Source organism: Glandiceps talaboti, chromosome 21, assembly GCF_964340395.1.
Source record: "Glandiceps talaboti chromosome 21, keGlaTala1.1, whole genome shotgun sequence".
NCBI lineage: Eukaryota > Metazoa > Hemichordata > Enteropneusta > Spengelidae > Glandiceps > Glandiceps talaboti.
This window is the reverse complement of record NC_135569.1, coordinates 2,319,758-2,341,417: the sequence shown is the minus strand read 5'-3', so window position 1 is coordinate 2,341,417 and position 21,660 is coordinate 2,319,758. Positions and strand designations below refer to the sequence as shown.

Below are 21,660 nucleotides of genomic sequence, written 5' to 3'. Positions count from 1 at the left end.
TAGTATCTCCCACAGGGGCACGTATTATTGCTTCTAAGATATTGCCGTTTTCTTAGGAAAATATCGTACGAATTCTGCTGCTACAAATGTATCAATCTCTATACTTTCTCCTTACAGGTAGGAATATATAGTCAAAGGGTTGTTATATTTAGTCTGTAGACCTGGAAAACAACAATCTACGAAATATTACACGCCCCTATGGTATCTCCATGGTACATACACTATAGGAAAATTTGAGTTCGGCACTGATTTGTCAAGTTGTCCATAGTTCATCATATTTCTCTTCCAACCTTCAAAGGCAACTAGTACTTGTCAAATGATTTCCAGCCAATTTTTTGAACTCCATAGCTCAAGAAAGACGACATTCTCTCCACTGCATCCTCGTTCACATACATGTACATGTTCCTATCGTATGGCTATGGGTCTGTGTTGACTTGTCAGTGAATGAGGGCGCACTTTTCTTAACACCGTGATAGGACTCATACTCAAGTCAGAGCATCCTCGGATATATAGCTGCAATAATTGTAGCGTTTTGCTGCGGTTTTGAGGTTTTTTTCGTCTGTTTAAGTTTTGGTGTTTAACCCGCACCTACAATTATTGCAGCTACCTCGGATATAGTGATCTGTGGTATACTAGGCTTATACTTAAAGCATTTGAAGGAGTATAACGTATTGTACACTTGGTGTAAATGATATAAATGAGTGTGGCACATATGGTGAACTTTCTTTATTTCAGTGTTACGCCGCGTTGCATGGTAAATAATAAATGTGTGTCTAAGTAATTATATAAAGGAGTTACGTTACCTGTGCGGGAGTTGTTCGAAAACTCCAAATTCTGGTTGTGCCTGTCAGAAAAACAAGAAAAGTTTGGGTCTACCTGTGTGTGTGTGTGTGTGTGTGTGTGTGTGTGTGTGTGTGTGTGTGTGTGTGTGTGTGTATGTATGTATGTATGTATGTGTATGTTAATTATTCTTGATTTGACTTTTAGATCTAAGCACATCTTTGCTTGTTGACTAAAGTATTAGTGAGAACAAATAAATTACACTAAATGTTCAAATGAATCACCAAATGACTGTACCAAGTTCACCATAGATGAAATCATTTTGTGTACTCTGCTTAACGCCAAGAAGCTTTTTACAGAATGACAAATGAACTCTCTCAATAGCATCAGCATGAGCAAAACCCCATATATCATCAGCCCCATAATTTAGGATAGGAGAAACTAAAGTGTCAACACACACACACACACACACACACACACACACACACACATACACTAAAACAGACACACACGGAAAGACGGGCAGTACTACTTTCCTTCTAGACGCTAATACATGTAATAATAAAATTTCCAAACTTACAGTGGTTATAACACATGTCGGCAAAACATGAAGCAAAATGAAGAGAGACGTGGCAACGGCTTCAGCTCCAGCAAACATTTCTGTAGATGGAATCTGTAAGCTTCTCGACAGTCTACTGTTCATGTGCAAATGAAATCGTTTTCCAAAATGACTGACAAAAGATCATGTAGTTTTCACACTTGGTAGCTAGCTGTTGCTAATTTGGTTAAGTATTGAGCTTAGCAAATCAAAAGTTGTGTTACCTTAATTGCATTCGTTTCGAACAATAAATGGTAGTGGAGGATGTTAGCAATGATTGGTTCAATCTCACACAACTAAACCAATTAGCATATTACAACACCTTAGCCAGGTGTATTCTCAATTTATGCTAACAAATTGCCACGATTTCATCTCATGCCAATTGCAACGTACTTTTCATCCGATTTCGGCCGAAGCTATATATTTAAATGAGAGGTTGAGTTATTGTCCTTTTATTAGTAGAATACATTATATTACATTATATATTATATTATATTATGTTATGTTATGTTATGTTATATTATATCATATTATATTTATTATTATATCATATTTATTATATCATATTATGTTATATTATATTATATATTGTGTTGTGCTGTGTTGGGTTATATTAGATTAGATTAGATTAGATTAGATTAGATTAATAATTCTTTGCATTCTAACAAGTCAGAGCGGCGAATTGTTCCCGCTGACACAACCAACGAAAATTAATACTCTTTGATACCTGTGAAGCTGTCCACCAAAGGTTACCATCCTGATCTTTCACAGCATCCTGCCGACCGAGTGCTAGATCTGAGGACTTGTTGCGAGACTAGGTGCGTCTTTGACCATGGTATGCCATAACTTTAGAGGGACGTGGTTTAAACGACGATTTATAGTCCTGGTCCTTCGATATATTTGGGGTCGATCATAATAATTCTTGTTGGCTTTGAAAGACTATGTGATTGAAATGTCCGGGGTGTTTAGAACAGCTGCTGTTTTCTAACAGTATAGTAGTTGCCATGCCAACTCATGTATTCTTTGTTTTGTTTATTTTCGATCATATAAACCTTTGTAGAATGGGGCTCACACTTTGCAAGTTATCACTTCTAATCATAAGCCGACATAAAATGTACCCCCCCAACAAACAAACAGACAACCCCCAAAAAATCGACGACAACAACAACAACAACAACAACAACAACAACAACAACAACAATAATAATAATAATAATAATAATAATAACAACAACAACAACAACAACAACAACATCCCCCCCAAAACCCAAACAAACAAACAAACAAAACAAAACAAAAAACCAAACAAACAACAACAATAACACGAAAAACAAAAAAATAAAATGTCGGCCCAGAGGAGGTAAATTAGGAAAGGAGGGTAATTTATAGACCCGGCATAAATCTTATATTGGCATCAATTCCATTTTATTATGTAATTTATTTAGTTTCCATAATCAAAGTTTGTTATGTGATTGATGCGAATGGGATTCCAACATCCAGTTTATTAGTTTTACGACTTATATATATAGCCTTAGTGTCGAACCTCCCATTTACAGTCTGAACCTCAGACCATAAAACTTTCCGAGTCTCAACATATATAGTATTGCAAATGAAGAGGTTCAAATGTCTACGCTATCCGTATAATCCCAGGCCACTAGTGAATATTTGTAGTGCTCTGAGGTATAAAATAATTAAATATTTAGAGGGTAGACTGAATATTCACGGAAAGTATGTAATAATCCTTTTGTATTTATATGGAAAAGGATTTAAAGTCACAGTCAAATTTATGCAAATCTTTCATTTTAATTCTCAATGTAATATTGTAATGAAGTGACATACTGATAAACGTGGTGTACGCATGTCGCTCCGGCCGCCGCCCTCGCCCTCCCTGGCCTGCTCTGAAGGCATTGACCGTGTGAGGGCACCCCATTACGGCGTACATACTTGGTCGGCCAGCAGTTAATATCTGACGTGGTGAAAACAGCTAGATGTCTTTATTTACCTCTATTTCCATCATGTTGTGACATTTATTTTGTTCCGGGTGATCGTGTGGGAAGGCGGCGATTATAGTTTTTAATCAGATTGACAGCAGACTAACTTTTCGGAAAAAAAAACCCACCCTGTACAGTTATACAATATGTTGCCAGTGTCGATTAGTCTGCATTGGGCTAGCTAAAAATAATAATTTTTTTCCTTGTTTGTATTGGCGTAGAAACAATACGTGGTTGCCACAGTTTATTTATTTTTTGCATAAAAAAATGTAACAATTATAAAGTGAACACATCACACTTCTGCAATTCTGCCATGCTACGTACGTATTACACATGATGTTACATCATACATGTACAATGTACATGTAAAAGGGGGCGGGCCTCAATATATATCTCGGTGTTATGTTATGTGCATGCATGCTATAGCCGTGGTGCATGTATACACCTGAATAGACCACGGCGACACGTACTATTGCTTAGATTGTTGTTCCCCTAGGAAAATGTCACACGAATCCTGCTACTACAATATATCAATATACGCTCAATATAATTAGTGTTCTTGCTATAAATGTAGGGGGATATATTCAATTCACACGCTGTCATATTTAGCCTGTAGTCTGTAGACAAGGAAAACAACAATGGAAATAACTGACACAGTTACATGTAAGTCAAGGTGTCCTTTGTGTATCAAAGGATTGTGTCTTTGTTCCCGTGACAGACAAGAAAGTGTCCCCGTGAACTTGGGTGACCCTTGGTTTCAATGTAATAGTCGAGACGAACAGATTGAGTAAACAAATATTTTGTAAACGATGTACGCATGTTCAGTACTTCGAAGTCGTGTTCGCCGAAGCTCAAATTCTCAGAATTATAGTCACGTCAAAGTAACCAAACCGTTCGTCAAATATGGCATCTGTAGGTGTGGCAGCTGGCGGTGCAAAGAAGAAAAGAAATCGCTCGAGTAAAGAGAAAAAGAAGGGGGAACATGATAATGAAGGCGTGGTGGTGAACCCGGCTTGCGCAGGTATTGAGAACATATCTCAAGTTTCAAAATATGGAGACCCGGAAATATCTAGATCTGATGAGAACGTTGTCACGTTTTTCGTTCAAAATGGTGGAATGGTTCGTGTAGTCGACAAAATCACCGAAGAGTTTATGCATGAAAATGCAGTTGGTGCACAATTTTTATGGCGAACACTTCCAGATGGTACAAAAACTGTAACATTTCTGGCAGGTTTGCTTGTATGTTATCTTTATAACGCCGGTCGTGGCTGCGATGTCTCTGACTGTGGGAAACTTCATGTCTGTAGAGAATTTGTTAGCGGAACATGTCTATATCACCCAAATTGCAAATTCTCTCACAGATTCCACACAAAAGCAAACAAGAAGGTATTATCTAAGGCAAAGCTTGGTGAGATCAGTGAAGAAAATATAAAGAGCATAGTGAAAAATTCATTGCCAAAAATGTGTTATAACTATAACGTTCACCAGTGCCACCACAGCGACCAGTGTCCGTTTTCAAAACTTCATTTATGTCAAAAATATATCAAGGGCTCGTGCATGACAGAAAATTGTGATCTCTCTCACAGTATCCACGATTCACAAAATCAGAAAGTGTTTTCTTCGTACCACATTAATATCCAACAAATCGAAACGAGAGAAGTTTATGCCACTCTAATACTGCATGAGGAATGTGATGACAGGAATCATGACGTCACTGTGCAGAAATGTCAAGGACCGAGTAAAACTCCTGATATTGAAACTCGAGTAACAAAAAATGGCACTGCTAAACAAAAACCGAAAGAAAAAGCCGAAGAAACTAACAATGGGACCAGTTGTGCCAAACCAGAGGAAGAAGCTATAGTCAAACAGAAGAACACAGGCAAGGAAACTGTTAGTGTGAAATCTGTGGGAAGTGAAACTAAAATATCTAAAATTGGTGATGCTAAACAAAATTCCGAAGACACTAAAAATGGAACCAGTTGTACCAAACAAAAAAAAACATCTACCTCCAAACAGGACTCTAGCACAGGCAAGGAAACTGTTGGAGATAAGAGTGCAAGTAGTGGAATTAAAATACCAATAACTGGTAAACAAAAACAAAAACAAAAACAAAAAGTCAAAGAAACCAAAAGTGGAACTCAAATGCCGCCAAACATAGAAAGTGTTAAGAATGAAACACAAACAAAATCATCCAAAAAGAAGAAAAAAACAATGAAGGTGGAAGAAGATGAGTCTAAAGTCCAAGCATCCAAATTGTTTAAGATGAAACCAGATATACACATATATAAAGACACCACAGTACCAATCTGTATAGGACGAATTCTTGGTAAATGTAAGATGGGAGGAATATGTCCTTATCATCACCTACTTATGCCATATCAATGGATCTTCCAGATAACTGGTCAAGAGGAATGGTTTGTCTTTGAACAGGATGTGAATGAGAAGATTGAACAGACTTACAGTTCTGCGACTTTCCATGGATACATGGCTCCTGCAAAGTGAGTTGATATAAGGCCTAAAAAAATCATTGTTTGGTTCTGGTTACTCAACCCCACCTAGTTTTTCACTGCTGATCCTCAACTTTTTTTTTACGTATTTGAGAAAAAAATGATAAAATCACAAAAATTGTGAAGTTTCATGAGAAATAGTGGATGTGGAAACTGCCATCAATTTAAAAAGACAATAAAAAAACTTTCTTCAAATCTGTAATGGTTGGACATCTGATAGGAAGAAATAAATAACACAGAGACCATTTGGAAAACAATGGAAAACTTGAACTAATAAAGTAAAATAAAATAAAATAAAAATTTCTACCTACCCCACCTATTCTATAATTGAGTGTAACAGGAACCACACAATTTTTTTTTATTATTGTGTCATATTATCACTATAAAATAACGTAATTAACACATAGAAATTATAACATAACAGGTTTTTGAAAACAACATTCGACTCATCTGAAATGGTCATTATTAACTTTGAAAGTATGATGGGAAACTATTGTGGACGCATTATAAACGTGTGCCGACTATCAACACCATCAAGTGTTACCATGGAGACCACTGATGAGGTGTTTGCTCTTACTACTAGATGGATTTGGTACTTGGAAGACGATAGTGGGATATTGAAGCCCTATGTAAGTGAACTAGTAAGGTTTCCAAGCTACTTACTTTGGCTCTATTTTGATATAATGTGAAATCTATAAAACTTATCTCGTGTTGTATTTATGTGGATCTGTATCGTGAAATGAATATGAAATCTCTGTATAGCATTGGCAAATTTGTGAAGATGGATTTTCTGAACAAATATCTCATGTCAAAGCATTGAATGCACCCCAAAATGACATCATAGAATCATATCTTCAGTTTGCTTCACTGTTTTACTGCAGATAATAATAATAATAATAATAATAATGTTGGGTTCTTATATAGCGTTTTCCCACAATGTGCTCAAAGTGCTTTACAATTATTACCCCTGGCTCGGACCAGAACGGCACAACGGCCCTTTAGTCTTCCTCCCCGGGGAGCATACAATCCATTGCAGCCATTTAAGCGCATAGGATTAAAGCCTTCACATTGCAACCTACATCCTACCAGGTCCCCAATTATACAGCTGGGTTGACTGAGGCACAGTCGTGGTTCAAATCTTGCCCAAGGACTTTAGCAGAAACAAACATTAGGCAGTGACAGGGCTCGAACCTGCAACCTGTAAGGTTCGAGCCCGGTCACACTAACCATTCACCCACCGTGACTCCAGATACATGGTTACTACTCATGATGATTATCATCTTTTAATAAGTACAATAATATGTGATTCATCATTCTCTCTTTGAGACAAAAACAACACATTTGGTATTAATATTTGCATATTGATTTGTACATTTACATACTAATTACCTATTTGCATATCATTGCTGACATTTGGTATTGATACTTGCATATTGATTTGTACATTTACATACTAATTGTCATATTTGCATATCAATGCTGACATTTGATGTTAATATTTGCATCTTGGTTATATTTACCTATTGTCTTATTTGCATATTGGTGTTGATATTTATATATTGATGTTAACATTCATATAGATGTGTATATTTACATATTAATCATCTTATTTGCATATTTATTGTTGGATATTGATATTAATAATTATACATTGATGTTTACTTTCACATATTGTATTACATGTATTTGCATATTGATGTTGACGTTTGTATATTGATGTTAATATATGCACATTGAATGTAATTTTTGGTTTTATTGTCATATCTGAAGTTACCAGGTCTGAATGATGAGATAAACACAGCAGATGATAATGGAGAACATGAATTCAGGTTTACCAGTACAGAGGGTCCTTGTGTATTATATTTTGATGACATGGAAGAACTTAATCTAACAACCCAAATCATAAGACGGGTATATTGTGCACCTGCCTTCATTTCACAAACACAGCTGAAAGATGTCATAAGGTAAATTTATATAATGTGTATGCATGAATGAAAAGAATAGATTACTGCAGCTTTCAGCTCACTGTGAATTGTATACACAAATGAAAACTATTGCAGTTTGATATTGTAGATTATACAGATGGGTGAGAGTGAATGATGTCATGATTATATGGTTGTATCACCCTGTAATTAAGTTTGTGTATACAATGGAAAAAATGTGGCATGCTTCTGAAAAACTTACTATCAGAAAAACTTGTCCCACTGTGAGTGTAATTTGCATTCAGTATCCAACCTGTTATAGTTTATGTCAATATGTTACAAAACTAGTTTGTTTGTGTATATCTTGGTAATTGAAAGCTGGCTTGCTGCTGTCTTAAAGTGGCCATATTTGATGAGAATTTGATATTTATTTTGGATTTTTAATTTATAAAACAATTTTATCATGCTTCCTACTTGCAAAATCAATGTGAAACAGCATTCACAAAGTCTGTTTTTTAACTTAATACATCGCAAAAAGCTACAAAATATGTAAAAAGTTTGTTATCGTACGTACAATAACAAACATTTTACACATTTATTAGTCTTTTGCAATTTACTGGGTTACAAACAAGGACTTGGCATATGTTGTTTCAAATTGATTCTTCCCATGATAAAATTGTTTTATGAATTAAAAATCCAAAATAAATATCAAATCCTCATCCATATGATCACTTTCACAGAGTTGAACAAAGACAAATAAAGACAGTTTTGAATGTTTTGACTCATATTTCAAGTTCCACAGAACCTTTATGATGTAAATGTGGGTTGTCAGAACATAGAATGACCAGGGTATATAATCCATATATTTTGTTCAGAGACAATAACTTGGCTTGTGAATGGAAAAATGTATTTAATATATACTTTGGAGTAAATTACCTGTATAAGCCTGTATTTTTTTTTTACTTTCGATAACAGTTCTGCCAAAATAGAAATACCAGTGGACACTATCTCACCACAGGAACCATTGCTATCTGACGTGGATATGACTGAATATACCATAGATAAATTAGAGCCAACATCCACAGATTACCAATCTGTTGAAGAGTCATTCAAAAAGACTATGGCTAAAGCTAAAATCCTGAGAATACAGAAAATACACAATACGTTCCAGCTGGAAAGCTACCAAAGGTTAAAGTTTAAACAAGTTTCTTTTATTCATTGCTCCCTTTTGGAAAATTTGACCTATTTCAACATCACAAATATAGCTCAGATTAGAGGTAAAACTAAAAGTCCAGTAAGGCTTATTTCAGCCTTTAGTATACTGGTGTTGATTACTGCTATCAACTTTACAGGAAAAGTCCAGTAAGACTTATTTCAGCCTTTAGTATACTGGTATCAATCATTGCTATCAATTTAAATGAAAAGTCCAGTTAGGCTTATTTCAGCCTTTAGTATACTGGTATCAATTACTGCTATCACTGCTCACTTATGATTTTGGGTGATTTGGACGAGTGCGAACAGGTTCTCTGCAGTACACATGCTTTTATGAGTACAGGGAGTGAAATGACAGAAGTATAAACACTGCAAGCATGTCCTAGTATAATTACCCTACAAGTACCCAAACTGGCACCCATGCAGTTATGCTATTATTATGTATGTTTATCCCAAACAGTAACTTTCACCAAAAATATTCGCTTTAGTTCATGTATATTGAATAATTATGCGCTCACTTTCAAATATGTGTGCAAAATGTTATTTGGTGAATTTGCACCGCAGTGCACAGATATCTGTACTCAGAGTAATCACTTGTACTGGTACATATGTAATAATGTTTGTTCCTTTATATAAATTTTCATTTTCAATAGGAGGAAAGAGTATATGGAAAAGAAATTTAGTGGTGCTACACAGGACATTGAGAAATATTTGTTTCATGGAACTGACAAGGCTTCTGCACAGCAGATCTGCAAGGATAGCTTCGATTTCCGAATATGTGGGAAAAATGCAACTAAACATGGGAAAGGAACTTATTTTGCCCGCGATGCACGATTCAGTCACAAATACGCTAAAGATGAGAATGTGAAGACCGGGACCCAGTGCATGTTCCTGGCAAGAGTTCTTGTTGGTAGATACACAGAAGGGAAGGAAGAATACAAGAAACCTCCTGAGAATTTTGATTGCTGCGTAAACAAAATAAACAAACCGACTGTCTTCGTTACTTTTAGACATGATCACTCGTATCCTGAATACCTCATTACTTACTGCATGGAGAATGTTGGATGTGATGCGACGTTGAATTCACAGATTCCAGGTACTGCTACACAGTTGCCTATCAATCCAACACCAACTACTCCAGTGACGTCTTCCACACAGACTGAAATTAAAAGTTCACAGCCATCAGCTGCTAATTCAGTGTCAACTGTGACACAGATCGACAGGATGAGGAATTCACATCCATCACTTCATAACTCACCAACAACTGCAGCAGACAGCAGTCAAAGCAGTTCTATGCAGACAGGATTTACTGACCATACCAGTACAACTCCAGGTTCTACTACAAATAATATCACCAATGGCGAGCTGCAGCCATCGGAATCCAGTCTAGAACAATATTCCATTCCAAACTCATCTTCTACTGTACCTCCAGAAGACCCATCAACAGATTGCAACAATGGTGAGCTGCAGCCACCGGAATCAAGTCTAGAACAACATTCCATTCCAAACTCATCGTCTTCTGTACCTCCAGAAGACCCATCAACAGATTGCCACTGTGACAGTGGTAGCGATAACCCCACAAATCGTGAGTGTAGTCCTGTATCTGATAGTCCTGTATCTGATAGCCCTATATCTGATAGTCCTGTATCTGGTATAGGTAGCCCTATATCTGATAGTCCTGTATCTGATAGCCCTATATCTGATAGTCCTGTATCTGGTATAGGTAGCCCTATATCTGATAGTCCTGTATCTGATAGCCCTATATCTGATAGTCCTGTATCTGGTATAGGTAGCCCTATATCTGATAGTCCTGTATCTGATAGCCCTATATCTGATAGTCCTGTATCTGGTATAGGTAGCCATATATCTGATAGTCCTGTATCTGGTATAGGTAGCCCTATATCTGATAGTCCTGTATCTGGTATAGGTAGCCCTATATCTGATAGTCCTGTATCTGATAGCCCTATATCTGATAGTCCTGTATCTGGTATAGGTAGCCCTATATCTGATAGTCCTGTATCTGGTATAGGTAGCCCTATATCTGATAGTCCTGTATCTGGTATAGGTAGCCCAATATCTGATAGCCCTATATCTGATAGTCCTATATCTGATAGTCCTGTATCTGGTATAGGTAGCCCTATATCTGATAGTCCTGTATCCGATAGCCCTATATCTGATAGTCCTGTATCTGGTATAGGTAGCCCTATATCTGATAGTCCTGTATCTGGTATAGGTAGCCCAATATCTGATAGCCCTATATCTGATAGTCCTGTATCTGATAGCCCTATATCTGATAGTCCTGTATCTGATAGCCCTATATCTGATAGTCCTGTATCTGATAGCCCTATATCTGATAGTCCTGTATCTGGTATAGGTAGCCCTATATCTGATAGTCCTGTATCTGATAGCCCTATATCTGATTATCTGATAGTCCTGTATCTGATAGTCCTGTATCTGGTATGGGTAGCCCCATATCTGATAGTCCTGTATCTGGTAGCCCTATATCTGATAGTCCTGTATCTGGTATAGGTAGCCCTATATCTGATAGTCCTGTATCTGGTATAGGTAGCCCTATATCTGATAGCCCTATATCTGATAGTCCTGTATCTGGTATAGGTAGCCCTATATCTGATAGTCCTGTATCTGATAGCCCTATATCTGATAGTCCTGTATCTGGTATAGGTAGCCCTATATCTGATAGTCCTGTATCTGGTATAGGTAGCCCTATATCTGATAGCCCTATATCTGATAGTCCTGTATCTGGTATAGGTAGCCCTATATCTGATAGTCCTGTATCTGGTATAGGTAGCCCCATATCTGATAGTCCTGTATCTGGTAGCCCTATATCTGATAGTCCTGTATCTGGTATAGGTAGCCCTATATCTGATAGTCCTGTATCTGGTATAGGTAGCCCCATATCTGATAGTCCTGTATCTGATAGCCCTATATCTGATAGTCCTGTATCTGGTATAGGTAGCCCTATATCTGATAGTCCTGTATCTGGTATAGGTAGCCCTATATCTGATAGTCCTGTATCTGGTATAGGTAGCCCTATATCTGATAGCCCTATATCTGATAGCCCTATATCTGATTATCTGATAGTCCTGTATCTGGTATGGGTAGCCCCATATCTGATAGTCCTGTATCTGGTAGCCCTATATCTGATAGTCCTGTATCTGGTATAGGTAGCCCTATATCTGATAGCCCTATATCTGATAGCCCTATATCTGGCACATCTACATTGAATCCTGATACCATTGGAATACAGTTCTCCACCCAACACATCACCAGGACAGCAGGATCTCTCTTCTCCTATCAGTATTTGAATTCATCTCCCATTATGGACGACTCTTTTTACGTGAGCTTTCCATCGGTAAAAATGAAGAGAAGGATGAAGCACCAAGCGTAGACTAATCATTACTTATCATATACAGTACCTAGAAATCCATGTGGTGTATTGCTACGGAGAAATCACGAGTTCTACTGGGGCAATAATTTATCATGACCAAGCACACGACTTTGCCAAAATAGGGTAATTCTGTACATTATAAGTCCACTTTGTGATACAGCCCATTAAAGGTTGCTGTTATCGAAATTAATAATTTTGCATATCTCCCAAGCACACTGTGCCCAAATAAGGTAATTATGCAAATCCACTTTGTGATACAGCTGTAGCTTTAATTGGAACTTTTATAATAACTAAATGGAGATCACACATAATTTTCAATATGTCCAATATTAAATTATATTAAAATTTACAATTTATTTCAAACTTATTTTGAACATTTCATGGTGTATACAAGATCTTTACAGCCAGGATATGTGTTTTGCAGACCTAAGTAGTATGAACTTCCAAAGTCAGCTAACTCTGCCATAAAACTTTGGTCCACAAAAATCTTAATCCTGGCTGTAAAGATTAGTTCTAGTTACAAGCAGAACTGACCAACAGGTGGTGTGTCCTTATTTTTGTAGAGTTGACAGGTATTTAGTTTTGTAATACATTCATTTAAATCAACTTGTAATCAAACAAAAACTGAGGCCATCACCCCGTCATTTGTTGAAAAGTGTGTTGTACCATACCATATCACTGTAGTTAGATTGATATTTATTTGTATTACAAACTTGTTATTTGTGTTGAATAGATAAAATGTATCACTGAAATTCAAGGACTTAAAAGGAGACAAGCTAAGTTTATACTGTTTTGGACAAAGGGGTAACAAATGGCAGTGTTTACCTATGGAGTCTATGTAATTTTGTTTGGGAACCCAGTTAAAATGACATGGGAACATCGTTAGATTTTACCTACTTACCACCCTTAGCCAAAACACAGGTAGGGACAACTAAATCACAAATTACTGTGCACTTGGGTAGTCTGTCAAATTTCAAATCATTCTCACCACAACTAAATCACAAATTACTGTGCACTTGGGAGTAGTCTGTCTAATTTCAAATCATTCTCACCACAACTAAATCACAAATTACTGTGTACTTGGGTAGTTTGTCAAATTTCAAATCATTCTCACCACAACTAAATCACAAATTACTGTGTACTGGGGAGTAGTCTGTCTAATTTCAAATCATTCTCACCACAACTAAATCACAAATCAAGAACACAACACAGAAGTGTTTGTATCACTGATAATGTTTTAATTATATGCAATATGAACAGAATTATTTACATAAAAGAAAAGAACATTAATTGTCATGACATTCTTTACATTGAAATATTTGTAGGGGTCAATAAACTTTATGATTCCAGGTTTATTGGTGTAATGACTTTATGCTTTGTGTATGAGGTAATAGCAGATGATTGGCTGTGAGATACCTTCTCCTGTGTGTAAAATCATAATATATATTGATTGAAATCACAAAAAAAAACTCCCATCAAATACTATGCAAATAAATAAGCACACCTTGTAAAGAAGAGCAGTAACACAAAACTTAAATTCATTTTGATAGTACCTTGAATGAAAAATGTTTACAGAGATATTGATGGACTAAAAATATCAGTTTCCATGTCTTTAGCCAAGTTTGAACTTTAAGTCTTGAAACCAGTAATTGGATGAGATTTTTATGATCTATCTCAGTGAGAGGCTTATATAACATTTATTGCCTGGCTATGAGGGCACTAGTAGACTTCTATTACCCCAAGGGCTGTTATACACTTATTGCCTGGCTATAAGGGCACTAGTAGACATCTATTACCCTGAGGTCTGTTATGTACCGACTATTTCCCTGAGGGTAAAAGCTGAGGGAAATAGTTACTACATAGCAACACACTTCAGGGAATTAGTTGCTACATGTACATAACAGTGCAAGGAGTAATATGACTTTCTACTAGTGCCCGAATTAGGCAAGGCGATAAGTGTTTTATAACACATCACATTCTCAGGCATGTATTCTTTCCCAGGTCAAATCAAATCACCAGTATGACGACACCTGTGTTACTGTAATAGTGCCCTATGGAAAGTAGAAAATGAATATTGCCCTCTGTATGCAAATTGAGGTCACTACAGGTCACTACTCCATACCACATGCCACAATATTGAATGAAAACAATCTGCTATATAAGCTACTAGTATCTGTTACCAAACGTGTATTTTTCCTATTTTAAAATGGCGAGACTAGACACAAGTAAGTTGGTTGTATCTTGGAGATAACTGTACATTTATTTTGCATTTGAATGTGTTCATGTAAATAAAAGCAAAATTGAATCATGACTGAGGACATGCTCAAAGAAGACTTTACATACTATTCTAGCAGCCATATCATTCAATAATACAAATACATCTGATATCTCTATTATACCGCCACCTAGAGGTCTGATGTAACTATGAAATTTGTTATTCTGAGGACTGCCAACCATAACTGATCAAAAGGTTGATATTTTTACTAAATTGAAATGCTTGTGTATTACAATGTATAACCTTTGTCATTCATTAAACTTTTGTTTTTTACTTGATTATTTGTGAAACTGTAAAATTGCCATATATTGGCAGATGTGTACTTGTGACATCAGAAGGCATTATAGGATCCCAACTCAAATTGATAGACATATTACCTAGAAATGAAAATGTCTCTTCCTACTCCTATAGTCCTGATTGACATACAGTTTCAATGGTGACTTGTCAGTTGTTGTGTGTGTGGTCTAAATGGCAGACTGCAGGCTGCTATAAAATGTCCGTTGTTATTTGTGTGGTCTAAATGGCAGACTGCAGGCTGCTATGAAAGGTCCGTTGTTGTGTGTGGTCTAAATGGCAGACTGCTATGAAATGTCCGTTGTCGTGTGGTCTAAATGGCAGACTGCAGGCTGCTATGAAATGTCCGTTGTCGTGTGTGGTCTAAATGGCAGACTACAGGCTGCTATAAAATGTCCGTTGTTATGTGTGTGGTCTAAATGGCAGACTGCAGGCTGCTATGAAATGTCCGTTGTCGTGTGTGGTCTAATTGGCAGACTGCAGGCTGCTATAAAATGTCTGTTGTTATGTGTGTGGTCTAATTGGCAGACTGCAGGCTGCTATAAAATGTCTGTTATGTGTGTGGTCTAATTGGCAGACTGCAGGCTGCTATAAAATGTCTGTTGTTATGTGTGTGGTCTAATTGGCAGACTGCAGGCTGCTATAAAATGTCCGTTGTTATGTGTGTGGTATAAATGGCAGACTGCAGGCTGCTATAAAATGTCAGTTGTTATGTGTGTGTGGTCTAAATGGCAGACTGCAGGCTGATATAAAATGTCCGTTGTTATGTGTGTGGTATAAATGGCAGACTGCAGGCTGCTATAAAATGTCAGTTGTTATGTGTGTGTGGTCTAAATGGCAGACTGCAGGCTGCTATAAAATGTCTGTTGTTATGTGTGGTCTAAATGGCAGACTGCAGGCTGCTATAAAATGTCCGTTGTTATGTGTGTGGTCTAATTGGCAGACTGCAGGCTGCTATAAAATGTCTGTTGTTATGTGTGTGGTCTAAATGGCAGACTGCAGGCTGCTATAAAATGTCTGTTGTTATGTGTGTGGTATAAATGGCAGACTGCAGGCTGTTATAAAATGTCCGTTGTTATGTGTGTGGTCTAAATGGCAGACTGCAGGCTGCTATAAAATGTCCGTTGTTATGTGTGTGGTCTAATTGGCAGACTGCAGGCTGCTATAAAATGTCCGTTGTTATGTGTGTGGTCTAAATGGCAGACTGCAGGCTGCTATAAAATGTCCGTTGTTATGTGTGTGGTCTAATTGGCAGACTGCAGGCTGCTATAAAATGTCCGTTGTTATGTGTGTGGTCTAATTGGCAGACTGCAGGCTGCTATAAAATGTCCGTTGTTATGTGTGTGGTCTAATTGGCAGACTGCAGGCTGCTATAAAATGTCCGTTGTTATGTGTGTGGTCTAATTGGCAGACTGCAGGCTGCTATAAAATGTCCGTTGTTATGTGTGTGGTCTAAATGGCAGACTGCAGGCTGCTATAAAATGTCTGTTGTTATGTGTGTGGTCTAATTGGCAGACTGCAGGCTGCTATAAAATGTCCGTTGTTATGTGTGTGGTCTAATTGGCAGACTGCAGGCTGCTATAAAATGTCCGTTGTTATGTGTGTGGTCTAATTGGCAGACTGCAGGCTGCTATAAAATGTCCGTTGTTATGTGTGTGGTCTAATTGGCAGACTGCAGGCTGCTATAAAATGTCTGTTGTTATGTGTGTGGTCTAATTGGCAGACTGCAGGCTGCTATAAAATGTCCGTTGTTATGTGTGTGGTCTAAATGGCAGACTGCAGGCTGCTATAAAATGTCTGTTGTTATGTGTGTGGTCTAATTGGCAGACTGCAGGCTGCTATAAAATGTCTGTTGTTATGTGTGTGGTCTAATTGGCAGACTGCAGGCTGCTATAAAATGTCCATTGTTATGTGTGTGGTCTAATTGGCAGACTGCAGGCTGCTATAAAATGTCCGTTGTTATGTGTGTGGTCTAAATGGCAGACTGCAGGCTGCTATAAAATGTCCGTTGTTATGTGTGTGGTCTAATTGGCAGACTGCAGGCTGCTATAAAATGTCCGTTGTTATGTGTGTGGTCTAATTGGCAGACTGCAGGCTGCTATAAAATGTCCGTTGTTATGTGTGTGGTCTAATTGGCAGACTGCAGGCTGCTATAAAATGTCCGTTGTTATGTGTGTGGTCTAATTGGCAGACTGCAGGCTGCTATAAAATGTCCGTTGTTATGTGTGTGGTCTAATTGGCAGACTGCAGGCTGCTATAAAATGTCCGTTGTTATGTGTGTGGTCTAAATGGCAGACTGCAGGCTGCTATAAAATGTCTGTTGTTATGTGTGTGGTCTAATTGGCAGACTGCAGGCTGCTATAAAATGTCTGTTGTTATGTGTGTGGTCTAATTGGCAGACTGCAGGCTGCTATAAAATGTCCGTTGTTATGTGTGTGGTCTAAATGGCAGACTGCAGGCGGCTATAAAATGTCCGTTGTTATGTGTGTGGTCTAAATGGCAGACTGCAGGCTGCTATAAAATGTCTGTTAGAAGCATTCAAATAAAGCCATCATAGCTTTCAAGATGATCTTTTCCATCAGTTTGAGTAATATTCTATTTTCTTGAAACAAATATTTTCTAACATGGGTCTACATAATTTCATGAAGTTTAGTCAGTGTGTTGCAAAGAATAGTTTATAAAGCTAATATTAAGTGCAAACTCACAAATCTCACATTAGAAATAATTCAAATGACATCATCATAGGCGGTAAGATACGTCATGTGAGGGCGCCCTGTCACAGTATACCTTACAGACGACATCATCACAAAAATATTAAAATTACAGACAAAAAAAAGGTTGTATTTACAAATCCCCACTGTATACTAACTCACTAGCCTTGTCCTATCGTTTTCAATACATATTTCACTGTATATGCAAATGCTGCAAAACCTACAATTACAAAAATGTTTGCCAGTGTACTTCCAACTATACCATTTTCTCCATTATTTTGTTGTAGGATTACTTGTCCATTGGGTTGTGAACTTGACACACTTTGTGTCCTTGACTCTGCACTTCGTTTCATTTCTTCCTCTTGTTTTTTGATCTTTTCCCTAACCTCCTGAAATAATAATAATAATAATAATAATAATAATAATAATAATAATAATAATAATAATAATAATAATAATAATAATAATCTTTATTCGTACAAATAAATTTGGAAATTTGTTGAATGGTCAACACAAGAGCAGCACCCTACTGTTGAAGAAGCAGGAGGAAACTGGAGTACCTGGGGGAAACCTACGTTGTTAAACAGGATCAAATTAAACATCACCCTTCTTAGACCTGGTTAATTTCTACAATCAAACCCAGCCAATGTTTGGTGGGTTTGAACCCTGACTGCAGAGGTATTAGCGGCATATGAACTAACCGCTTAGAATCTTAGAATCCAGTTATATGGATTTTGATCTCACTTTCCCCTACCACACCTGGCATTTCACTAGTGGCTGTTTATTCAAACCTAAAATTAGATTTTATATTGTAATTATGTTTGCATCATACAGCTCAAGCTCAAGTTGGTTCTAATCATGTGGTGACTAGTATGCTCTCTAAGCCAATTTGACGCACCACTGATGTACACAATTTCTAGTGATGAACCAAAATTTGGTGTTCCCCTATCTCTTACTATGTGATGACCAGTGTGCACTCTAAGCCAATTTGACGTCCCCTCTAAGCCAATTTGATGCACCACTGATGTACACAATTTCTAGTGATGCACCAAAATTTGGTGTTCCCCTATCTCTTACTATGTGGTGAGTCTGGTGACGCTATTGATGACATTTCCAGCATCAGCACCACAGGGAAACCATGTAACTATTTGCACATTTTTTCTGACTAAACATTAAAATAAATGTCTGCCAGTGAAATGCCTTGCATGGAAGGGGAAGGTGAGAGCCAACAATTCCACATGACTGGATTTTTATTTTCTATACCACTCATAAAATGATCGTACAGATTATTAACAGTATACTTACCTCTGCTATATTTGGGAAAAGTTCTGTAAAAATTTGATTTTTGAGGTTGAAAATGCCACTCTGAGCTGCTAGTTGTCTTTTGGTAAAGTCTGAAGTCTCTATACTACCCAGGGTTGGGTTCTTTTCAACCATAAAGCTAAGGAGTCCAGTCAGAATTGTAGAAACGGACCAAGCAGGATTCCATGTATCCGGATGAAAATCACTTATTGATAAACACAGCCTGGTGAAGTGATAAGAAATGAATCAAAATATGAATTGATTTGACACTAGTGTTTTAAAACAAGTAATAACTGTTTGTTAATCCTTGTGACACTCGGTGACGTCCTTGTTCAAAGTACAGAAATAAATTTAATAATAATAATAATAATAATTAAATAATAATAACAATAATGGTTTATTTTCAACTCAAAACGGTGACCATTAATGGGTAAATAAAATGAGCTACATGATTAAAAGGTCTGGAAAAAGACATGACAATCGATAAAAAGAATTGTGTACATGTAGTTATATTAAAAGTAATTTTTTGAAAACACAGAACAAATGGTAAACTATGAAAATAGAAGTTTTAAGACACAGTTACAAAAACAGATCCGACATGAAATAACAACAAAAAGGTTACAGAACAGAGACACTACTGGTTCAACTTGATACAATACACGACATGACACGACACGACACGACACGACACAACTGTTTTCCAAGCCAATGAGAAAAAAATATATGGAATGACTAAATGTTACCATATTTGCCACCGTTGTAACTGAGATCCCAAACCTTAGTAACCACTGACTCAGTTACTGCCAACCAGTATCAAGATAATCCTGTTAAACACGCTATTAAAATCCAAACCAACTTACCTAGTATTACACTTAAACCTTCCATTTGGTGTGATCATGTAAATACTTGGTGGTTTGAATGGAAACTCTGAAGGAAAGAGTAGTTTACCGTGGTAGTAGCCACCTTCATACGGAGTCCCTTCAGGTCCTCTTACAACATAATGCCTACAGGTGAAAAAAAATGAGATCAGATAGTGCCAACTGTATTGCAGGTTGATAGAATTCAGTTGTAACTTAATCCTGGTGCAGCACTGGAGTAACTCTATGTGTCTGTACGGCCAGCGTATTTGTTTCTGTCCACTACTATTAGCATACAGCAGAGCAGTGAAACCTTGAAAGTCTATAGACTAAGATATTTAACAAAGGAATATCATATGTTCTTACCATCTAGATTTCAGCCCAGCCATTTGAGGAAATGATGACAGATAGTCAGACAGTAGTCTAGAGGCTATCTGTGACTTCAAATCTCTTTGCATGTCTAGCTCAATGAGGTGTTGAGATGAAATTTCAAATTCAGATGATCAAAGCCTCTCACATAGTTATTAACATCATGTCTTTGTTAATCGATCACAGCATTCTACCCAAAAAGTTTGTGTTTTTATTGGGGCAGTTATGTAATGTCCAAATATGGTGCATTTGTCGTATCAGGATGCTACTTGTACACTGTTTACATCATTCTAACAGTTTGGTGTTTACTCATTTGTATGAACAAGTTTTGGTTCATGATTTGTCAGTGAGCTGGATGGGTTGGAATAAGATCTTAAGATTGGAAGCCACGGATAACCTCTAGACTAGATGGACATGATAAAGACAACATAACCACAAAAACCTTCCCTTTACGATAGGTAAAACTTGTTCTTACCATTCTAACATATTTGAATGGAGTGGTGCTGCTGTTACATAAGGTACTGGATCTTTCATGATTCTAATGTAATCTTGCTTCAATCTGGCAGTGGCAGTGGTGTTCATTCTTTTACTCATCTACAACGGAACATTCAAAAACATCTTCAGAAATGGAGGTCAGATTGTGGGAGGTGTGTGTGTATGTACATGTATGTATGTATGTATGTATGTATGTATGTATGTATGTATGTATGTATGTATGTATGTATGTATGTATGTATGTATGTATGTATGTATGTATGTATGTATGTATGTATGTATGTATGTATGTATGTATGTATGTATGTATGTATGTATGTACAACATACTGACACAAAGAATTGAAATAATTTATACACAAACACATAAATACAACAAAGAATACTATTGTGTATAACAAAGGAATCTACGTTAGAAAATTGTTATCGTCATGTGACATATTTGGTTGTAAATGAACAAATAGTTAGATTTTGTCATAATACATTTAATTTCACATCACATCCGGTTTTCTTATATCATTTCTCAGTTTTCATTTCTCAGCCACCCACCATTACCATTTCAAGTCGATACATAAACGCGTCAACATCCAGTTATTTCACACCCCTTGTCGTGCATGTACATTAATTCTCTTAAAGATGACTTACCTTGGTTATTTATGAGTCTAAATGAGTCATAAGGTGTAACTAACGAAACTTCTAATCCGCAATATGGGTACATTTACTGTGCCATAGACTAGGCGAGCGTTCACCGTCGACGTATTCCCCGTTCTAATTTTAGAATGTGACGTCACGACGCTCTAGCTTACTAAAAATAAGTCTAAGTACTAAGTCCATATTTTCGCTTTTATGATCATACATTCGCAACAAAATTAGACACTTAGAGAATAATATAACTATTTAAATGGATCTACGAGGAGCAGTAAGATCTAATTTAACGTC

General features: G+C 36.9%; 2 protein-coding genes across 2 annotated transcripts; one reads left to right on the top strand and one right to left on the bottom strand.

Moving 5' to 3' along the window:
- Positions 1-4,272: 4,272 nt before the first annotated feature.
- LOC144451703 (uncharacterized) lies at positions 4,273-12,424 on the top strand. The gene is made up of 7 exons (XM_078142606.1): positions 4,273-5,867; positions 6,301-6,505; positions 7,647-7,840; positions 8,774-8,986; positions 9,664-11,445; positions 11,478-12,123; positions 12,302-12,424. Exons 1-7 carry the CDS (start codon positions 4,273-4,275, stop codon positions 12,422-12,424), a joined length of 4,758 nt encoding a protein of 1,585 aa, XP_077998732.1.
- Positions 12,425-17,378: 4,954 nt separating this feature from the next.
- LOC144451456 (ubiquitin-conjugating enzyme E2 J2-like) lies at positions 17,379-21,486 on the bottom strand. Its single transcript, XM_078142295.1, has 5 exons — positions 21,367-21,486; positions 20,703-20,821; positions 19,862-20,005; positions 19,005-19,224; positions 17,379-18,088 (listed from the first exon to the last, which is right to left on the bottom strand). The coding sequence occupies exons 2-5, from the start codon at positions 20,819-20,821 to the stop codon at positions 17,861-17,863; spliced, it is 711 nt and encodes a 236-aa protein (XP_077998421.1). The 5' UTR covers positions 21,367-21,486; the 3' UTR covers positions 17,379-17,860.
- Between the last annotated feature and the right edge of the window lie 174 nt (positions 21,487-21,660).

Bases quoted from the DNA above. Each gene is read 5' to 3' on its own strand.
- LOC144451703 (XM_078142606.1), top strand. From the start codon at position 4,273: ATGGCATCTGTAGGTGTGGCAGCTGGCGGTGCAAAGAAGAAAAGAAAT. The intron at 6,506-7,646 runs GTAAGTGAACTA...TCATATCTGAAG, and splicing joins GTGGGATATTGAAGCCCTAT to TTACCAGGTCTGAATGATGA. The intron at 7,841-8,773 runs GTAAATTTATAT...TTTCGATAACAG, and splicing joins CAGCTGAAAGATGTCATAAG to TTCTGCCAAAATAGAAATAC.
- LOC144451456 (XM_078142295.1), bottom strand. From the start codon at position 20,821: ATGAGTAAAAGAATGAACACCACTGCCACTGCCAGATTGAAGCAAGAT. The intron at 19,225-19,861 runs GTAAGTTGGTTT...TCACTTCACCAG, and splicing joins AGGTTTAAGTGTAATACTAG to GCTGTGTTTATCAATAAGTG. The intron at 18,089-19,004 runs GTAAGTATACTG...TTATTATTTCAG, and splicing joins TTTTCCCAAATATAGCAGAG to GAGGTTAGGGAAAAGATCAA.